The sequence below is a fragment of the Oryctolagus cuniculus genome, chromosome 5 (genome assembly GCF_051225735.1).
Source record: "Oryctolagus cuniculus isolate XC-2025 breed Fujian yellow rabbit chromosome 5, ASM5122573v1, whole genome shotgun sequence".
NCBI classification, from domain to species: domain Eukaryota; kingdom Metazoa; phylum Chordata; class Mammalia; order Lagomorpha; family Leporidae; genus Oryctolagus; species Oryctolagus cuniculus.
In genome coordinates this window covers 18416404-18430647 of record NC_142871.1, presented here as the reverse complement: position 1 = coordinate 18430647, position 14244 = coordinate 18416404, and the positions used below count along the sequence as shown (strand labels likewise).

Genomic DNA, 14244 nt, shown 5'->3' with positions numbered 1-14244 from the left:
GAGGGGAGGAGGACAAGTTTCTTAGTTACAGGGAGGAAAAAATTGGCTTTTAAAATCTTACGGGGCTGTGCCATTATTTAAACAGTAGTGAACCTAGTTTTTCCTTCATAGGCTCAACCAAAGGACGTTACCGAAGTTGCTATTTTAGTTAAGAATCAGCAAACACTCAGGCGTTCAAGCTACACGCGCCCGCTGGAGGCAAGCGTGCTGCACTCTCTGTCGCGGGGCGGCGACGCTCTCTTCACCCTTCCCAGCCTCTCCAAGAAAGGTACTGGGGGTCGCTCCTTGAAGAATTAAGCAAGTTATGTTTTCAGTTGGTAGCTTTGTAGAGTCCTCGACTTCGTAATGTCTACTCCATTGGTGACAGCTCAGTTGTAGCCAACACGTTTGGAAACAAGCTGCTTTTAAAAATGCTGTGTACGTGTGTCACTTTGTGTGCATTCGAGGACTCGAAGTCCATTCCGAGCCCCGGTAGAATGTGATGATTCTGGTTGTGTGGTGCCTTTGTCCAGTAACCGGTCATCCTAACTGTTAGGGGTTTCAGCCACAGCTGAGAGCGACGCCCAAGACCACGCTGAGCAAAGAAGTTTCTAGGGCGAAGAACTGCTGGGAGCAGCCTCAGAGGGAGAGGAGCTCGGGGCTCCTGTGTAGGGCTGGGGCTTTGTAGGGATTTGTGTGAGGGAAGTGGAGATGGGTGGAGAGGGGTTGGAGCGGCCGAACAAAGGCATGTGGGGTGTGGGATGTGGGATGCGGGCTAGAGCAGTGGGAGAGGACCCCAGACACCGTGAGACAGGTGCTGCCAGTCGCTGGGGCAGTGACGGGGACCGGGAGGCGCAGGGTGTTTCCCTGATTTGCAGCTGAGACAAACTGTGGGAAGGGTGAGGCTGTCCAGGGCCACAGCACCCCTGTGTTTTTGTCTTCCTGATTCCAGGAGTGGGGGGGCGGTCTCGGACCTGTGTGGATTCAGGACTCTCACACTTACCCTGGCTCTCACCACAAATATGTAGGAAGAATATGGCAGAGGTTCATTTAGAGGAAGAACTGTTCCGTTTTCTACTGTTCCATAGCACTTTTTATTTCATAGTTTTTTTCATAGAATTTAAAAAATGTCGCCAATTTATGTGATAAAATCGTAACTGTTGTATCCCCTTCTAACTTCCTTAGTTTACACCTTCTGGCATTTAAATCAGTGCATAATCAAATATGTTTACTTCTCCTCCCATGGGACAATATTTGCCCTTTCTGTCCTAAACGTCACTGGCGGGAGAGGCCCCAGCGCGTCCCCTGCTCCCCAATGACCTTGCTCTTCCTCCTCAGTAGAAAGTGCTGCTTCCCTGCAGACCACCAGCCAGTACCTCATCAGGAACGTGGAGACCACCGTGGATGGAGACGCACTACCTGGCAAGTTACCCGAGACTCCTCTCAGAGCGGAGCCTCCGTCTTCATATAAGGTGAGCTCAGTGTGTAGTGGCACTCTTTCTGTTTTTAACTCTTTGTTTATTTTCACTTACTTTAAAGGCAAAGCAACAGAAAGATACACACACACATGGATCCACCATCTGCTGCTTCCTTCCCTAAATGTCTGTAGCAGCCAAGGCTGGGCCGGGCTGGGGCCCGGAGCCTGGAACTCCATCCGGGTCTCCCATGTGGGTGGCAGAACCCTGAGCTCTTGAGCCATCCTCTGCCTCCTAGGACGTATTAGCAGGGAGTGCGGACCCAAACCAGCACGCTGATGTGGGAGGTGGTTATTCCAAGCAGTGGCGTAACAGCTTGTAGCACAGTGTCTGCCTCTTTAGTGTTACCTGTTCCTGATGTTATCATAAGCATTTATGGTTATGGTGAGGCACAGACACTGGCATATAAAATGACTTGGAGGTGCCAGTATTGTGGCTTGGTGGCTTAGCTGCCAGTTGTGATCCTGGCATCCCATATTGGAGTCCCAGCTTCTCCGTTTTGCATCCAGCTTCCTGCTAATGCCCCTGGAAAGCAGCAGAGGATGGCCCAAGTGCTTGGGTCCCTGCCACCCACGTGGAAGACTCAGATGGAATTCTGGGCTTCTGGCTTTGGCCTGGGAAGTGAACCAGGGGATGGAAGATCTTTCTGTCTCTCCCTGTCAATCAAATAAATAAATGTTTAAGATGGGGTAGAAACCATCACTGGCTGCAATGGTCAATGCTAGGCCAGGCTGAATCCAGGAGCCAGACGCTTCATCTGGGTCTCCTACATGGGTGTAGGGGCCCAAGCACTGGGGCCATCCTCTGCTGCTTTTCCAGGCACATTATTCCCAAAATAATGTCTCCTTAAGTGACCAGAGTCTAGGGTTAGTCTCAAAGAACAAGTTCTCATGGAAGGTTGGGGTTGCTGGAGGAATCCAGGTCACTTTAGTGGTCTGGCCTGTGGTCCCCTGATCCTGTCTGTCCCACCACCCTCAGCAGCCCAGCCCAGAACAGGCTCCACAGCTAGGGCCATCAATTTCACCTGAGCTTTCTTCTCTCTCTCAAAGTACAGAAATGTATTTTGTTCACAGTGAACTTGCTGTCCATTCCAAAAGCTACCGATGTTTGAGTCTTCTCTTGTCGGGTGGCTACTAGAAACAGACTGTTGATGTGGCTCCATTTTGTTTAGGCCAGCCTAACTCACCTCATCAAGTAGCTGTTATCTTCACTTGATTTGTAGTCAAGACAGCAGTAAAAATAGTTTTAAAGGATGTTAACATTTCTTTGTATTGTTAGAACACTCTTTCTAATTGTAAAAAATGTTGAGGTACTGTTTAGAATAAAGTGCACCCAGTTTTGATAAATGTGGGTACCCATGCAACCACCACAATCGAAATAGAAAATCCAGTTACCCCAGAACACGTTAGGTTTATTCTTAGAGTTCAGTGGAACTCGCATATTTAACCACAGCTCCTTTTGTAGGTGATGTGTCAGTGGATGGAAAAGTTCAGGAAGGATCTGTGTGGGTTCTGGGGCAGTGTCTTCCCACTCTTCTTCATGTTTCTGAACGTCGTGGTGGTTGGAATTATGGGAGCAGCTGTGGTAATAACCATCCTAAAGGTGCTCTTCCCATGGTTTGATTACAAGTGAGTATTTCTCTTATTTTTATAATGTTAATGTTTCCAATGCTTATAAAGTGATTTATGCTTACTTTTATTTTAATGAAATTCGGGGAGTGAACTAGATTTCTCTCTCTCTCTTTTATTCTCTCTCTCTTACTTTTCTGCTGTTCACCTCCTCTCTTTCAAATAAATAAGTCCTTTAAAAATTTTGCAATGTACTTTATCAATAGCAGGGGCACTGTGGCTGCTTTCTTTTTTTTTTCTGACAGGCAGAGTGGACAGTGAGAGAGAGAGACAGAGAGAAAGGTCTTCCTTTGCCGTTGGTTCACCCTCCAATGGCTGCCGTGGCCGGCGCGCTGCGGCCGGTGCACCGCGGCCGGTGCACCGCGCTGATCCGATGGCAGGAGCCAGGAGCCAGGTGCTTTTCCTGGTCTCCCATGGGGTGCAGGGCCCAAGCACCTGGGCCATCCTCCACTGCACTCCCTGGCCACAGCAGAGAGCTGGCCTGGAAGAGGGGCAACCGGGACAGAATCCGGCGCCCTGACCTGGACTAGAACCTGGTGTGCCGGCGCCGCTAGGCAGAGGATTAGCCTAGTGAGCCGCGGCGCCGGCCAATGTGGCTGCTTTCTTGTAATAAAAGGTTTAGTCAATGTAGATCCACGAGGAGCAGTTAGGAGAAAGCATCCCTTTCCGTCTCTGTTCTTCAGTTCTCATTTTTGCGCGTAGTATTTGTCATTGTCAACTAAAAGATGCTGGATATCTTTTATTTCAGGTTTATGTATTACTAGATAATTAAAATTATTTATCAACCTAGATTCTTTTTTTTAATGTATAATAATTTTTTTTGTAAATACACCTTTAAGAATATAGTGATTCTTCCTGCCATGCCCGCCCTCCCACCCACACTCCCACCCCTCTTCCTCCTCCCTCTCCTATACCCATCCTAGACTCTTTTTTAAAAAGACTATTTATTCGAAAGGCAGAGTGACAGAGACACATGGAGAGAGATCTTCCACTGGTTCACTCCGCAAATGACTGCACCAGTCGGGGCTGGGCCTGGAACTCCAGCCGGGTCTGCCGTGGGGTGGTGGGGCCCCAGGCGCTTGAGCCCTCATCTGCTGCCCTCCAGGAGGCATTAGCAGAAAGCTGCCTTGCAGGCAGAGTAGCTGGGACTCAGACTGGCACCCCGATAGGAGACGTGGGAATCCCAGGTGCTGGCTTCACCTGCCGTGTCACAACACTTGTTCTTCCGACTGGACTCTGTTAATTGTCCTGCTGTTTCCTTTTTTCACTTAAGACAGTGGTACCCAAACTTCCCTGGTTCATAGCATCCCTAGCATGTCAGTAATTATCTTTCGATGCCCCTATCCAGGCCTAATGAAATTTTCATTCTTAAAATGCTTACTCATGGGATGTGTTTGCCTATAGGGCACTACGTAATACCTTGTTATCTTACATGGGACACTGTCACCCTCATTTCCTGTTCAACATAAGCTTTTGCACAGTAACCCTACAGTCAAGATTGCAATCACCTGAAACCCAGCTGTGCAGAGATGGAGAGACACTCCGTGGTCCCTCTGTGAGTCTGCTCTCCAGCCTAGGGGACCCAGGGCGTTTGGGAACCAGCTACTTCAGATCTTTCCCTATCAGGGCACTTACAGGCGTACTTATTCTTTTTTTTTTTTTTATTTCAATTTTTAAATTAGTTGTTTTTCTAAAAAAGATTTATTTATTTGAAAGGCAAAGTTACAGAAAGGCAGAGGCAAAGAGAGAGAGAGAAAGCGAGAGCGTGAGCCAGAGAGAGAGTCTTCCATCTGCTGGTTCACTCCCCAAATGACTGCGATGGCCAGAGCTGGGCTGATCAGAAGCCAGGAGCCAGGAGCTTTTTCTGGGTCTCCCACGTGGCTACAAGGGCCCAAGGACTTGGGCCATCTTCTACTGCTTTCCCAGGACTTAGCAGAGAGCTGGATTGAAAGAGGAGCAGCTGGGTCTTGAACTGGTGCCCATATGGGATGCCAGCACTGCAGATGATGGCTTTGCCCACTATGCCACAGCACCAGCCCCAGATTAGTGTTTTTTTTTTTTTTAATGGACAAATCCTAATAGCATATGGCTTCCCTAGTCTTTTTAGAGCTGTATAGTTTTAAGAGATAGGAAAAACCAGTATTTTCCCTGTTCTCTACTTTGCCACTGGTCACCAGTGTGAGGATAGGGATTTCTCTACCTCTCCCTGCCAGCTGGTTCTCCAGTGGATACCAGCTGGGTGTCCTCGAATTCAATTCAGTTCTGACACTGTCTACCTGGGGTAATAGCAGATTGCATGCCTCAAGCTGTAGCCTGTGCTTCTGACCAACTGGCTGTAAACTGAGGTTCCCACGAGCCCTTCTTCTAGTTTGATTAATTTGCTAGGACAGCTCACAGAACTTGGGGAGCTGTTGACTGTTTATTATTATGAAGGCTGTTAAAGATGAGCGGCTGGATGGGTAAGATGCACAGGGTGAGGGATGGTGAGCAGGGGGGGCTGGGCTTTCATGCCCTCCCCCCTGGAACTTCATGTGATCAGCTGTGTGGTGCTCTCAGCCCAGCCCAGCCCTTCTGCTTATGTAATAGAGGCTCCATTGCATGGGTCTGATTAGGTCATTGACCATTGGTGATCAGCTCAACATCCAGCCTGCCCCCTTCCCTCCCCACCCCTCTTTACGTCCATCTGTCAGCTGGAGGGAGATACAGAAACTGAGACCTTCCCCCATTCTGTACGCGTAAGAGCATGGGTCTCTTCTCTTGAGGGGGGCATGTTAGGTAGGAAGTTAGAAATTAGCCTGTGTGTGAGGGGCCTAGGGGAAACAAAGCGTCGGCAGAAGCTGGGAAGCAGCCCAGTATTTTACACTCCAAAGTCTGCCCAGACCCCGGTAACGGTGGTCTCAGCCTTCCCCCAAGGGAAGCTCCCCAGGAGAATCCTCCCTCCTCAGCACCAGATGGGTTACCTGGCCTAACATTGGGCAAAACCCCTCACAGCCCAGGGGAGGCGCCTCTGCCCAGCACCAGGTGGACTGCCTGGTCCGACAGCACCGAGCAGTGAGGGCGGGAGGAATTTCACCCAGCCCACACTCAGGAGCCCGGCGTATGGTCTCCTTTAAACCACGTAACCTTGCCTTCCCCTGAGTGACTGGGCACTCTCAGCTTCTGTCCCATCCATTCCAACGATGCCCTACCTCATTAAACCTTGCTACCCTGCTTCCCACTGCTCTCTCACGTCTGAATCCTTTCTTACGTGAAGACCAGAACCTATTCCACTCATCTCTGCTAACATTGTCATTAGTGATCTGCACTGACTTGGAGTGTCACCTTCTTATAAATTCTCATGTACATTAGTCTCTCTTCTGTTCCACTGTTCTATTTGTTCCTGTGCCATTAGCACAGTTAATTACTAATTTTTTTTAAGATTTATTTGAAAGGTAGAGTTACAAAGAGAGAGGGAGAGACAAAGAAGAGAGATCTAGTCCACTTGGTGCCTGGGAAGGCACCAAGTACAGGGCCCCTGTACCTGCTTGGGAGACCCAGAGGAAGCTCCTTGCTGCTGGCTTCAGACTGGCACAGCTCCAGTCGTTGTGGCCATCTTGGGAGTGAACCAGGGAATGGAAGACCCCTCTCTCTCCCTCCCTATCTCCCTCTCTCCCTCCCTCCCTCCTTCCTTCCCTCTGCCTACATCTCTGCCTCTCTGGAACTCTGCCTTTCAAATAAATAAATACATCTTTAAAAAAAATTGAAGCAGTCCGTGCTTATGTTTTTGCCCAACCTGTGGAAATCCTTGGAGATCTGTGCTTACTCCATCCCTTGCTTTCTTGTAGTACCAAGTAAATACACTTCCTCTGTACCTTTCTATTCCCTCAGTCAGTCTGATGAAAGTGAACTTGGGGCTCAGAGTTTGTACAAATGAAACAAAAGTACCTTACCTTAGGGATATATTATAATATAGCATCTTTCTAAGTGGAGGAAATATTTTTATAGCAAATAATCACCTTATATTTCAGAGGAATTCTTCAGTTGGATCAAGTGAATGTTATACCCATGACAGCTGTCAACTTATATCCTGATGGACTGGAGAAAAAAGTGGAAAACCTTGAAGACAAAGCATGTACTGAAAACATCTCAAATCATGCACTCTGAATTCGTCTGTTGGCTTGAAATCTGCCATTTGAATATAATTTTCTTTAAGTCATTAAGAACCAGTTTATAGAGAGAGAACTTGCTAAATTCCTAAGAGGGCTTGAAAATTCACTTCATGGTGCCAAGTTAAAATTCACCTTACTCTATAAAAGGGGTAGTTGCTCAGATGAATTGTTAAGGAAAATCTGAACAAAGTGGAAGGCATGTGAAGAGACTTTGAAATTACCAAAAAGAAAAAGGCAAGACAAAATGCCAGTGTGCCAATAACTTTTCAAGGTGCCTTTGCTAAGAAAATGATCTCCACTTATTTACTGTAATATATACAACTTTATGAAAAGCACTTTATGAAATTCTAATTTAAAAGCTCAAAAACTTAACACTTATTTTTTTATTCAGTACAGTGTGCCTATTAAGTTTGTGACTTGGTATAAAAACCACTAAAATGTATTATTATTTGATTGTATCCTGTACCACGACCCCTTACCCTCAAACATGCCAGGATTTAAAAGTAGTGACATCTTGTCACTCTAAACTGTTTTGAGGAAAAAGTATAGCCATTTTGGTACAAATTTATATAAAACCTAGTGAGAATTACCTATATGAGAATTACTTATGCACAGATGCAAGGATAGCTCCTATCACTTATACTGGCTGAAACCAGGGCTCAGATGAGTTAATGAGTCCATCAGTGTCATGGGGAGAGAGAGAGAGAGAGAGAGAGTGTGTGTGTGTATGTGTGTGTGTGTGGTCTTACAGTTCTATGTATACTGCTTTATATTATGGCCTAGTACATTTAACTTTATTCCATGTGATACTTTATTTCATTAAAAACATTTTGATTGCAGCCATCATTTTAAAAACATTGTCCCATAAGCAATGGCTAGTTTTGTACACTTTTTTTTTTAAGTGTAGTTTTTTGACAGGGCGATGAAGACACAGAGCACATGTTCTTATCTGCTGGATCTGCTGGTTCACTCCCCAGACACGCATGCCTCCCAGGGTCTGCATTAGGAGGAAGCTGGAATTGAGAGCTGAGATGGGACTTGAACCCAGGTACTCTGATGTGGGAAGTGGGCATCTTGATTGCCAGGCCAAACGGGTACCCCTAAGCCACTCTACTACTTAGGCTAAATAGGTGTGTGTGTGTTGCAGGGAAGGGTGACAGGTACTAGAATGAAGGAGTGATTTCGTTTTTTTAATAAACTTTTTTTTAAAGAAAACTTCTTTAATCTGAAATTTTTTGAGAAACAGTCCCCATCTTCTAGCTTACTCTCCAGATGCCCACCAGGAGCCAAAACCCCAATCCAGGTTCTCCACCTGAAAGGCAGGGACCTACTCACTTAAGCCAGCACCTGTTGCCTCCTGGGACCACATTAGCAGGAAGCTGGAATCAGGAGCAGAGCCAGTACTCAAACCCAGGCACGCTGATACAAGATGTGAGTGTTTGTAACTGCTAGGTCAAATGCCTGCACCTGATGATTCATTTTGCTTTTTTTTTTTCCCTAAAATATTTATTTATTTGACAAGTAGAGTTACAGACAGTGAGAGAGAGAGAAAGGTCTTCCTTCCGTTGGTTCACCCCCAAATGGCTGCCACGGCCGGCACTGCGCCGATCCAAAGCCAGGAGCCAGGTGTCTCTTCCTGGTCTCCCACGCGGGTGCAGGGGCCCAAGCACTTGGGCCATCCTCCACTGCTTTCCCAGGCCAAAGCAGAGAGCTGGACTGGAAGAGGAGCAACGGGACTAGAACCGGCACCCATGTGGGATGCTGGTGCCACAGGTGGAGGATTAACCTAGTGAGCCACGGCGCTGGCCCCTCGTTTTACTTTTAATTAGTACTTTTCACAAGGTGACTATTCCTATCTTCTTATTGTTAGAAGAATAAATAATGGCATACAATTCATAAGTTGATCTTAAAGTAGAAAATCTTTTATTTTCTTCCTCATTGCATAAGTTTATTATTATTATTATTTTGACAGAGTAGATAGTGAGAGAGACAGAGAGAAAGGTTTTCCTTTTTGCCGTTGGTTTACACTCCAATGGCCGGCGCACTGTGGCTGGTGCACCGCGCTGATCCGATGGCAGGAGCCAGGTGCTTCTCCTGGTCTCCCATGGGGTGCAGGGCCCAAGCACTTGGGCCATCCTCCACAGCACTCCCGGGCAACAGCAGAGAGCTGGCCTGGAAGAGGGACAACTGGGACAGAATCCGGCGCCCCGACCGGGACTAGAACCCGGTGTGCCAGCGCCGCTAGGTGGAGGATTAGTCTAGTGAGCCGCGGCGCTGGCCTGCATAAGTTATTAGAAAGGAGCAGTACGCCAAATGATGACAGGGTCTCAATTCTCCCATTAACCGTAACTAGATTCTAGCAAAGAAAAAAACTGAGGAAGCCAAATGATCTATTGAAAATTATAGGGGCGGCCATTTGGGGAGTGAACCAATGGAGGGAAGATTCACAATCTCTCTCTCTCTCTCCCCCTCCTCTCTGCCAGCCATGGCAGCCATTTGGGGAATGAACCAACAGAGGGAAGACCTCCCCCCCCCCCCTTCACTGTCTATAACGCTGTCAAAAAAAAAAAAAAAAAAAAAACCCCTGTAGGCTTTGCCATCAACAGATTCCTATCTGGGTTTTTTTTCTTGCCACTAAGACTTGACCACAGCAAAGTGCTCAATCTCTAATCTCTTCTATGGCTGGGTGGCTTTTTTTTTTTTTTTTTTTTTTTTTTTAAAGATTGACTGACTTGAAAGAGTTGAAAGGGAGAGCGGGAGACAAGAGGGAGAAAGTGAGATCCTCCATCTGCTGGTTCACTCTCCAAATAGCCACAATAGCCAGAGCTGGGCCAGGCTGAAGTCAGAAGCCTGGAGCTTCTTCTGGGTCTCCCACATGAGTGCAAGGCCCGAGCATCTGGGCCATCCTCTGCTGCTTTCCCAGCTGCATTAGCAGGGAGCTGGATCGGAAGTGGGGCAGCTGGGACTCGCATCAGCACTCAAATGGGATGCCAGTGTCACAAGTGGCAGCTTGACCTGTGCTACAATGCCAGCCCCAGCGATTTTCTATAAGTAATTGTAAGTGGAAATCCTAATGAAAATTTTAAACCACTAACTTTTATATATTTTATTTTTTACCATTAACTATTTTAGTTAAAGTAGTACCTTCAGTGAATGAGCTAATGAGTCTGATTAGAGTGCAATGAGCAGCATTGGCTTAAAAACACCTACTTGCCTGCAGCACAGCCATTTATGTGGGTAGAATAAAGCAGACAAGATTGTATTTTCCTCTCTTAAAAATGCACAGTAAAATGAGGTTGGTCAGAAGAGGAGGGAAAGTGTGCTGAGAGCAGGTGGGAAGGAGGCACATATGGGGCATGGACTGAGCCGTATTCACTGCTCGTGTAAAATGTTCAGGAGTCTTCAGCTGCCCACTGGCTTGCCTAGGAAGCTGGAGTCGGCATTACTGTACTCCCTGGAAGAAATGCTGGCAGTTCACTGTGGGAGAGAAGATGCTATACTTACAGGAATAAAGCCAGACCATTTTCCAAGCTAATTAACTAACAATATTTGTGCTGCAGCATTTGTAGCCACTGGAAGAGAAATCAGGTAATGAAAAATTAAAACAAATTTTCAGCTTAAAAAATTGCCTTTATTCAGAATCTTTTTTTAAATCTTATCATTATGAAAGTTTAAAAAAATATAGCACTCAGTGCAATGAAATACTACATTTAATTATTTTCCAAAGACTTAAGGCAGATTTCTCACAATTTGCATGTGAATTTAGCATGATCCAAACTCAAATATCCATTTCTCGTATCTTTCAATGTCTGCAGCCGACACTGACTTAGAAACCTTTTTTAAAGCCATTTCAAAATCTTCCATAGTTGTAGGCATGTGCATTTCTTCTCTTGAAAGATTCCGGATTTCTTCTGGAGTCAGACCTTCAATACGCCTTCTCATAGCCATCAAGGATGCATCCCTAGTTGTAAGTTAAAATCACAAGTTATTATTTTGACGAGATATAAGAATTCTCAATGCATGCACTGTAAAATGGTCCAGCTGAGATGCTATTAAAGGGGCAGATGTTCAGATGCCTGTGTGCTCCGCTGCAGTACCTGGGTCACACTTAGGGCTCCTGACTCTAGCTTCCTACTATGCAGATGGTGGAAGGCAGCAGCAATGGCTCAGTGAGGTTCCTGCCACCCAGATGGGAGACCTGGGTGGAGCTCCTGGCTCCAGCCCAGCCTGGCCCAGCCCAGCCCAGCCATAGCCATTGTGAGCATCTGAGGAGTGAGTCTGTCTGACTCTCAAGTAAGATTTTGAAATCTTTTATATTTATATATGTGTATTGCTCAGAATTGTATATTGGAATACAAGGCCTGGTCTGAGTTGTGTTTCAGCAGTTAAATCTTCCAGGATGAAATGAGGAGGATTCTAATCAATGTAAGTAATTAATTAGCATAAAGCCCAAGGAGAAAAGGTGCAATAAAGAACTAGCAAGTGAATTTCATTACAAGTGTTAACTGAAATCAGGAGTAGGCATCACAAAGGCAAAAGACCACCTGCTGGTAGGAAATTATTTTCTCCAGGGAGCGTGAAAGCCAGCTCATCAAGGAAGGAGGTTTCTCCTTTCCTGCTCTGTTAGAGGAACTTCACACTCTAGTACAAGGGCACCTCAAAAAGTTCATGGAAAAGTGAAATTAAGAAATGCTCAATTTGATGCAAAAACTACAGAGCTCCCATCTGCTGATTTACTCCTCAGATGCTCACAGTGGCCAGGGCTGGGCTGGGGCAAAGGTGGGAGCTTGGGAATGCAATCCAGGTCTCCCACGTGAGCGGCATAACTCAATTACTTGGGCCTTCAGTGCTGGCTCTCAGGGCTCTGCATTAGCAGGAAGCTGGAATCAGCTGGAGCTGGTTTTCAAACCCAGGTACTCTGACAGGGCATGTGGGCATCTTAAGTGCCTGTACCAGTGTAAAAACTTTCAAATCCATGCATGGGGTTCTTAATTCATAAATTTTTTGAAGACCACTTATATGCCTGGGTCTCAACATTTTTTGGCATCAAAATAAACACATGAGAGGCAGAGAGACCAATGGAGCTGCCAGGCACTGGTTCACTCCCCAAATGCCTGCAAGGAAAGCCTGGGGCAGGAAGTCGACCTAGGCCTTCCTCACCCCATCACCTGGGCCCTCACTGCTGCCTCCCCAGTCTTCATTAGCAGGAAGGTGAAGTTGGGAGCTGGGAATCAAACTCAGACACTTTGATATGGAATATGGCCATCTTAACCAGCATCTTAACTGCAAGTCCAAACACTTGCCCCAAATTTATTTTTCCTACTGTCTTCTACAACTGTGTTGAAGCACTGTTTACAGCTGCTTTATGTATACATGTTATTGCTAATCCTGGTAACTCTCTGTAGTATCCTGTCTTGAGAGAAAAACCAGTACAGTCAAGCCCCTTGCTAATCTGAGCCAATACCTCAGATTAGGATGAAGCCTACTAAATCTCTTTACCTGTCACATTTAGGATACGTTAACTGAAAACGAGACTGTCCAGGTAGGCCAAATCAATGTAGTTATTACAGTCATTTCCTATATTACAGTACAGAACGCACCAATAACCTAAAATCTAAGAGAATTACTGATTTTCCACATTTTCCAGAATGTTCTCAATTTAGTTTCTTGAATCTGTAGCTTCCAGATATACTACAGACTTCACGGCCATGAAAGATCCCCAAATATCACACTAACACCTGCTCACAGTTAACTTTCATGGCCGGCTCCGCGGCTCACTAGGCTAATCCTCCGCCTTGCAGCGCCGGCACACCGGGTTCTAGTCCCGGTTGGGGCACCGGATTCTGTCCCGGTTGCCCCTCTTCTAGGCCAGCTCTCTGCTGTGGCCAGGGAGTGCAGTGGAGGATGGCCCAAGTCCTTGGGCCCTGCACCCCATGGGAGACCAGGATAAGTACCTGGCTCCTGCCATCGGATCAGTGCGGTGCGCCGGCCACAGTGCGCCGGCCGCGGCAGCCATTGGAGGGTGAACCAACGGCAAAGGAAGACCTTTCTCTCTTTCTCTCTCACTGTCCACTCTGTCTATCAAAAATAAATAAATTAAAAAAAAAAAAAAAAAACTTTCATGACCCGACTACAGACTGTAGTGTGGATCTCGACTCTTCATCTATCTTAATTTGCCAGAAACGTGTCATAGAAGTATATACCCACAAAAACCTATGCTTCCGAAATGATACGTACCTGCACACATTGGTAATGTCCGCACCTGAATAACCTTCCATTTTTTCGGCTATACTTGCAAGGTCAACATCATCAGCCAATTCCAGCTCACGCAGACTTATTCGTAGTAGCTCCTCCCTGCCTTTTGCTAATGGTAGAAACATTTTAAAATGTAAGCCTTCAACATAAAAACAGTGTATTGTTTTTTCTCCTCTGCTTTGTGTGAGGAGTTATTTTCCAGTTCTTAAAAGCTGATTTGCCTGAAATTTCAAGAGCCATTCCTCACTGAATTTTTAATATTTAGTATCAAGGCTCGCAGGCTCTAGATAGAGCCAAAGTAGTAAAATGAGGGAAGACAGCTGGCCTTTCTTACCTGTCTAAGGACAGCTACTTTATACCAGACATTAAATTAAGCAAAACAAGCTGAGGATTTACAGGAGCTCTCCCGATAAGATACAGATGAACAGACCTGATGGTAAAGGAATATAGATGCGCTTTTCAAGACGTCGTCTTAAAGCCTCATCTATGTCCCAGGGAAAATTAGTGGCTGCCAGAACCATAACCATTTTGGAAGGGTCATCATTTTCAGAAGCACCTCCAACACCTAAAAGAAGGATAAGGGGAGAAAATAAAATGATGCAAAATAAAGTTCAGCATTTAAAAATTATCAAGTATTTAGTACAGCAATTATAGGAGTATAGTTTACAAGCCCCTTAAGACTTAGAAAGCCAACTGTCCGCAGCTGGTCAGGGGGCACATTTACATTTAGCCTGACGGTAATGATGCCTGCAATTCCTA

At 46.1% G+C, this 14244-nt stretch overlaps 2 protein-coding genes across 30 annotated transcripts in view; one reads left to right on the top strand and one right to left on the bottom strand.

Annotated features, from left to right (window-relative positions):
* GINM1 (glycosylated integral membrane protein 1) overlaps nucleotides 1-14244 on the top strand; it is a 28501-nt gene that overhangs the window by 12126 nt on the left and 2131 nt on the right. For 4 of the 24 annotated variants that reach the window (XM_070073446.2, XM_070073427.2, XM_070073455.2 and 1 more), the window contains 4 exons: nucleotides 112-268; nucleotides 1321-1451; nucleotides 2919-3082; nucleotides 7090-7193. In XM_070073446.2, the coding sequence (XP_069929547.1) occupies nucleotides 112-268; nucleotides 1321-1451; nucleotides 2919-3082; nucleotides 7090-7193 (556 nt within the window). Of the gene's footprint in view, nucleotides 1-111; nucleotides 269-1317; nucleotides 1452-2918; nucleotides 3083-7089; nucleotides 8086-8148; nucleotides 8446-14244 lie in introns of those variants that run through there. The other 20 variants (XM_070073445.2, XM_070073426.2, XM_089333630.1 and 17 more) reach the window with 12 other exon arrangements.
* KATNA1 (katanin catalytic subunit A1) overlaps nucleotides 10840-14244 on the bottom strand; it is a 39463-nt gene continuing 36058 nt past the window's right edge. For all 6 annotated transcript variants that reach the window (XR_016234481.1, XR_016234482.1, XR_016234480.1 and 3 more), the window contains 3 exons: nucleotides 13916-14050; nucleotides 13468-13594; nucleotides 10840-11191 (listed from right to left, as the gene is read on the bottom strand). Coding sequence is in view for 3 of the 6 variants with exons in the window: in XM_017338340.4 (XP_017193829.1) it covers nucleotides 10993-11191; nucleotides 13468-13594; nucleotides 13916-14050 (461 nt within the window). In the remaining 3 variants the exon portion in view is untranslated. The remainder of the gene's footprint in view (nucleotides 11192-13467; nucleotides 13595-13915; nucleotides 14051-14244) is intronic.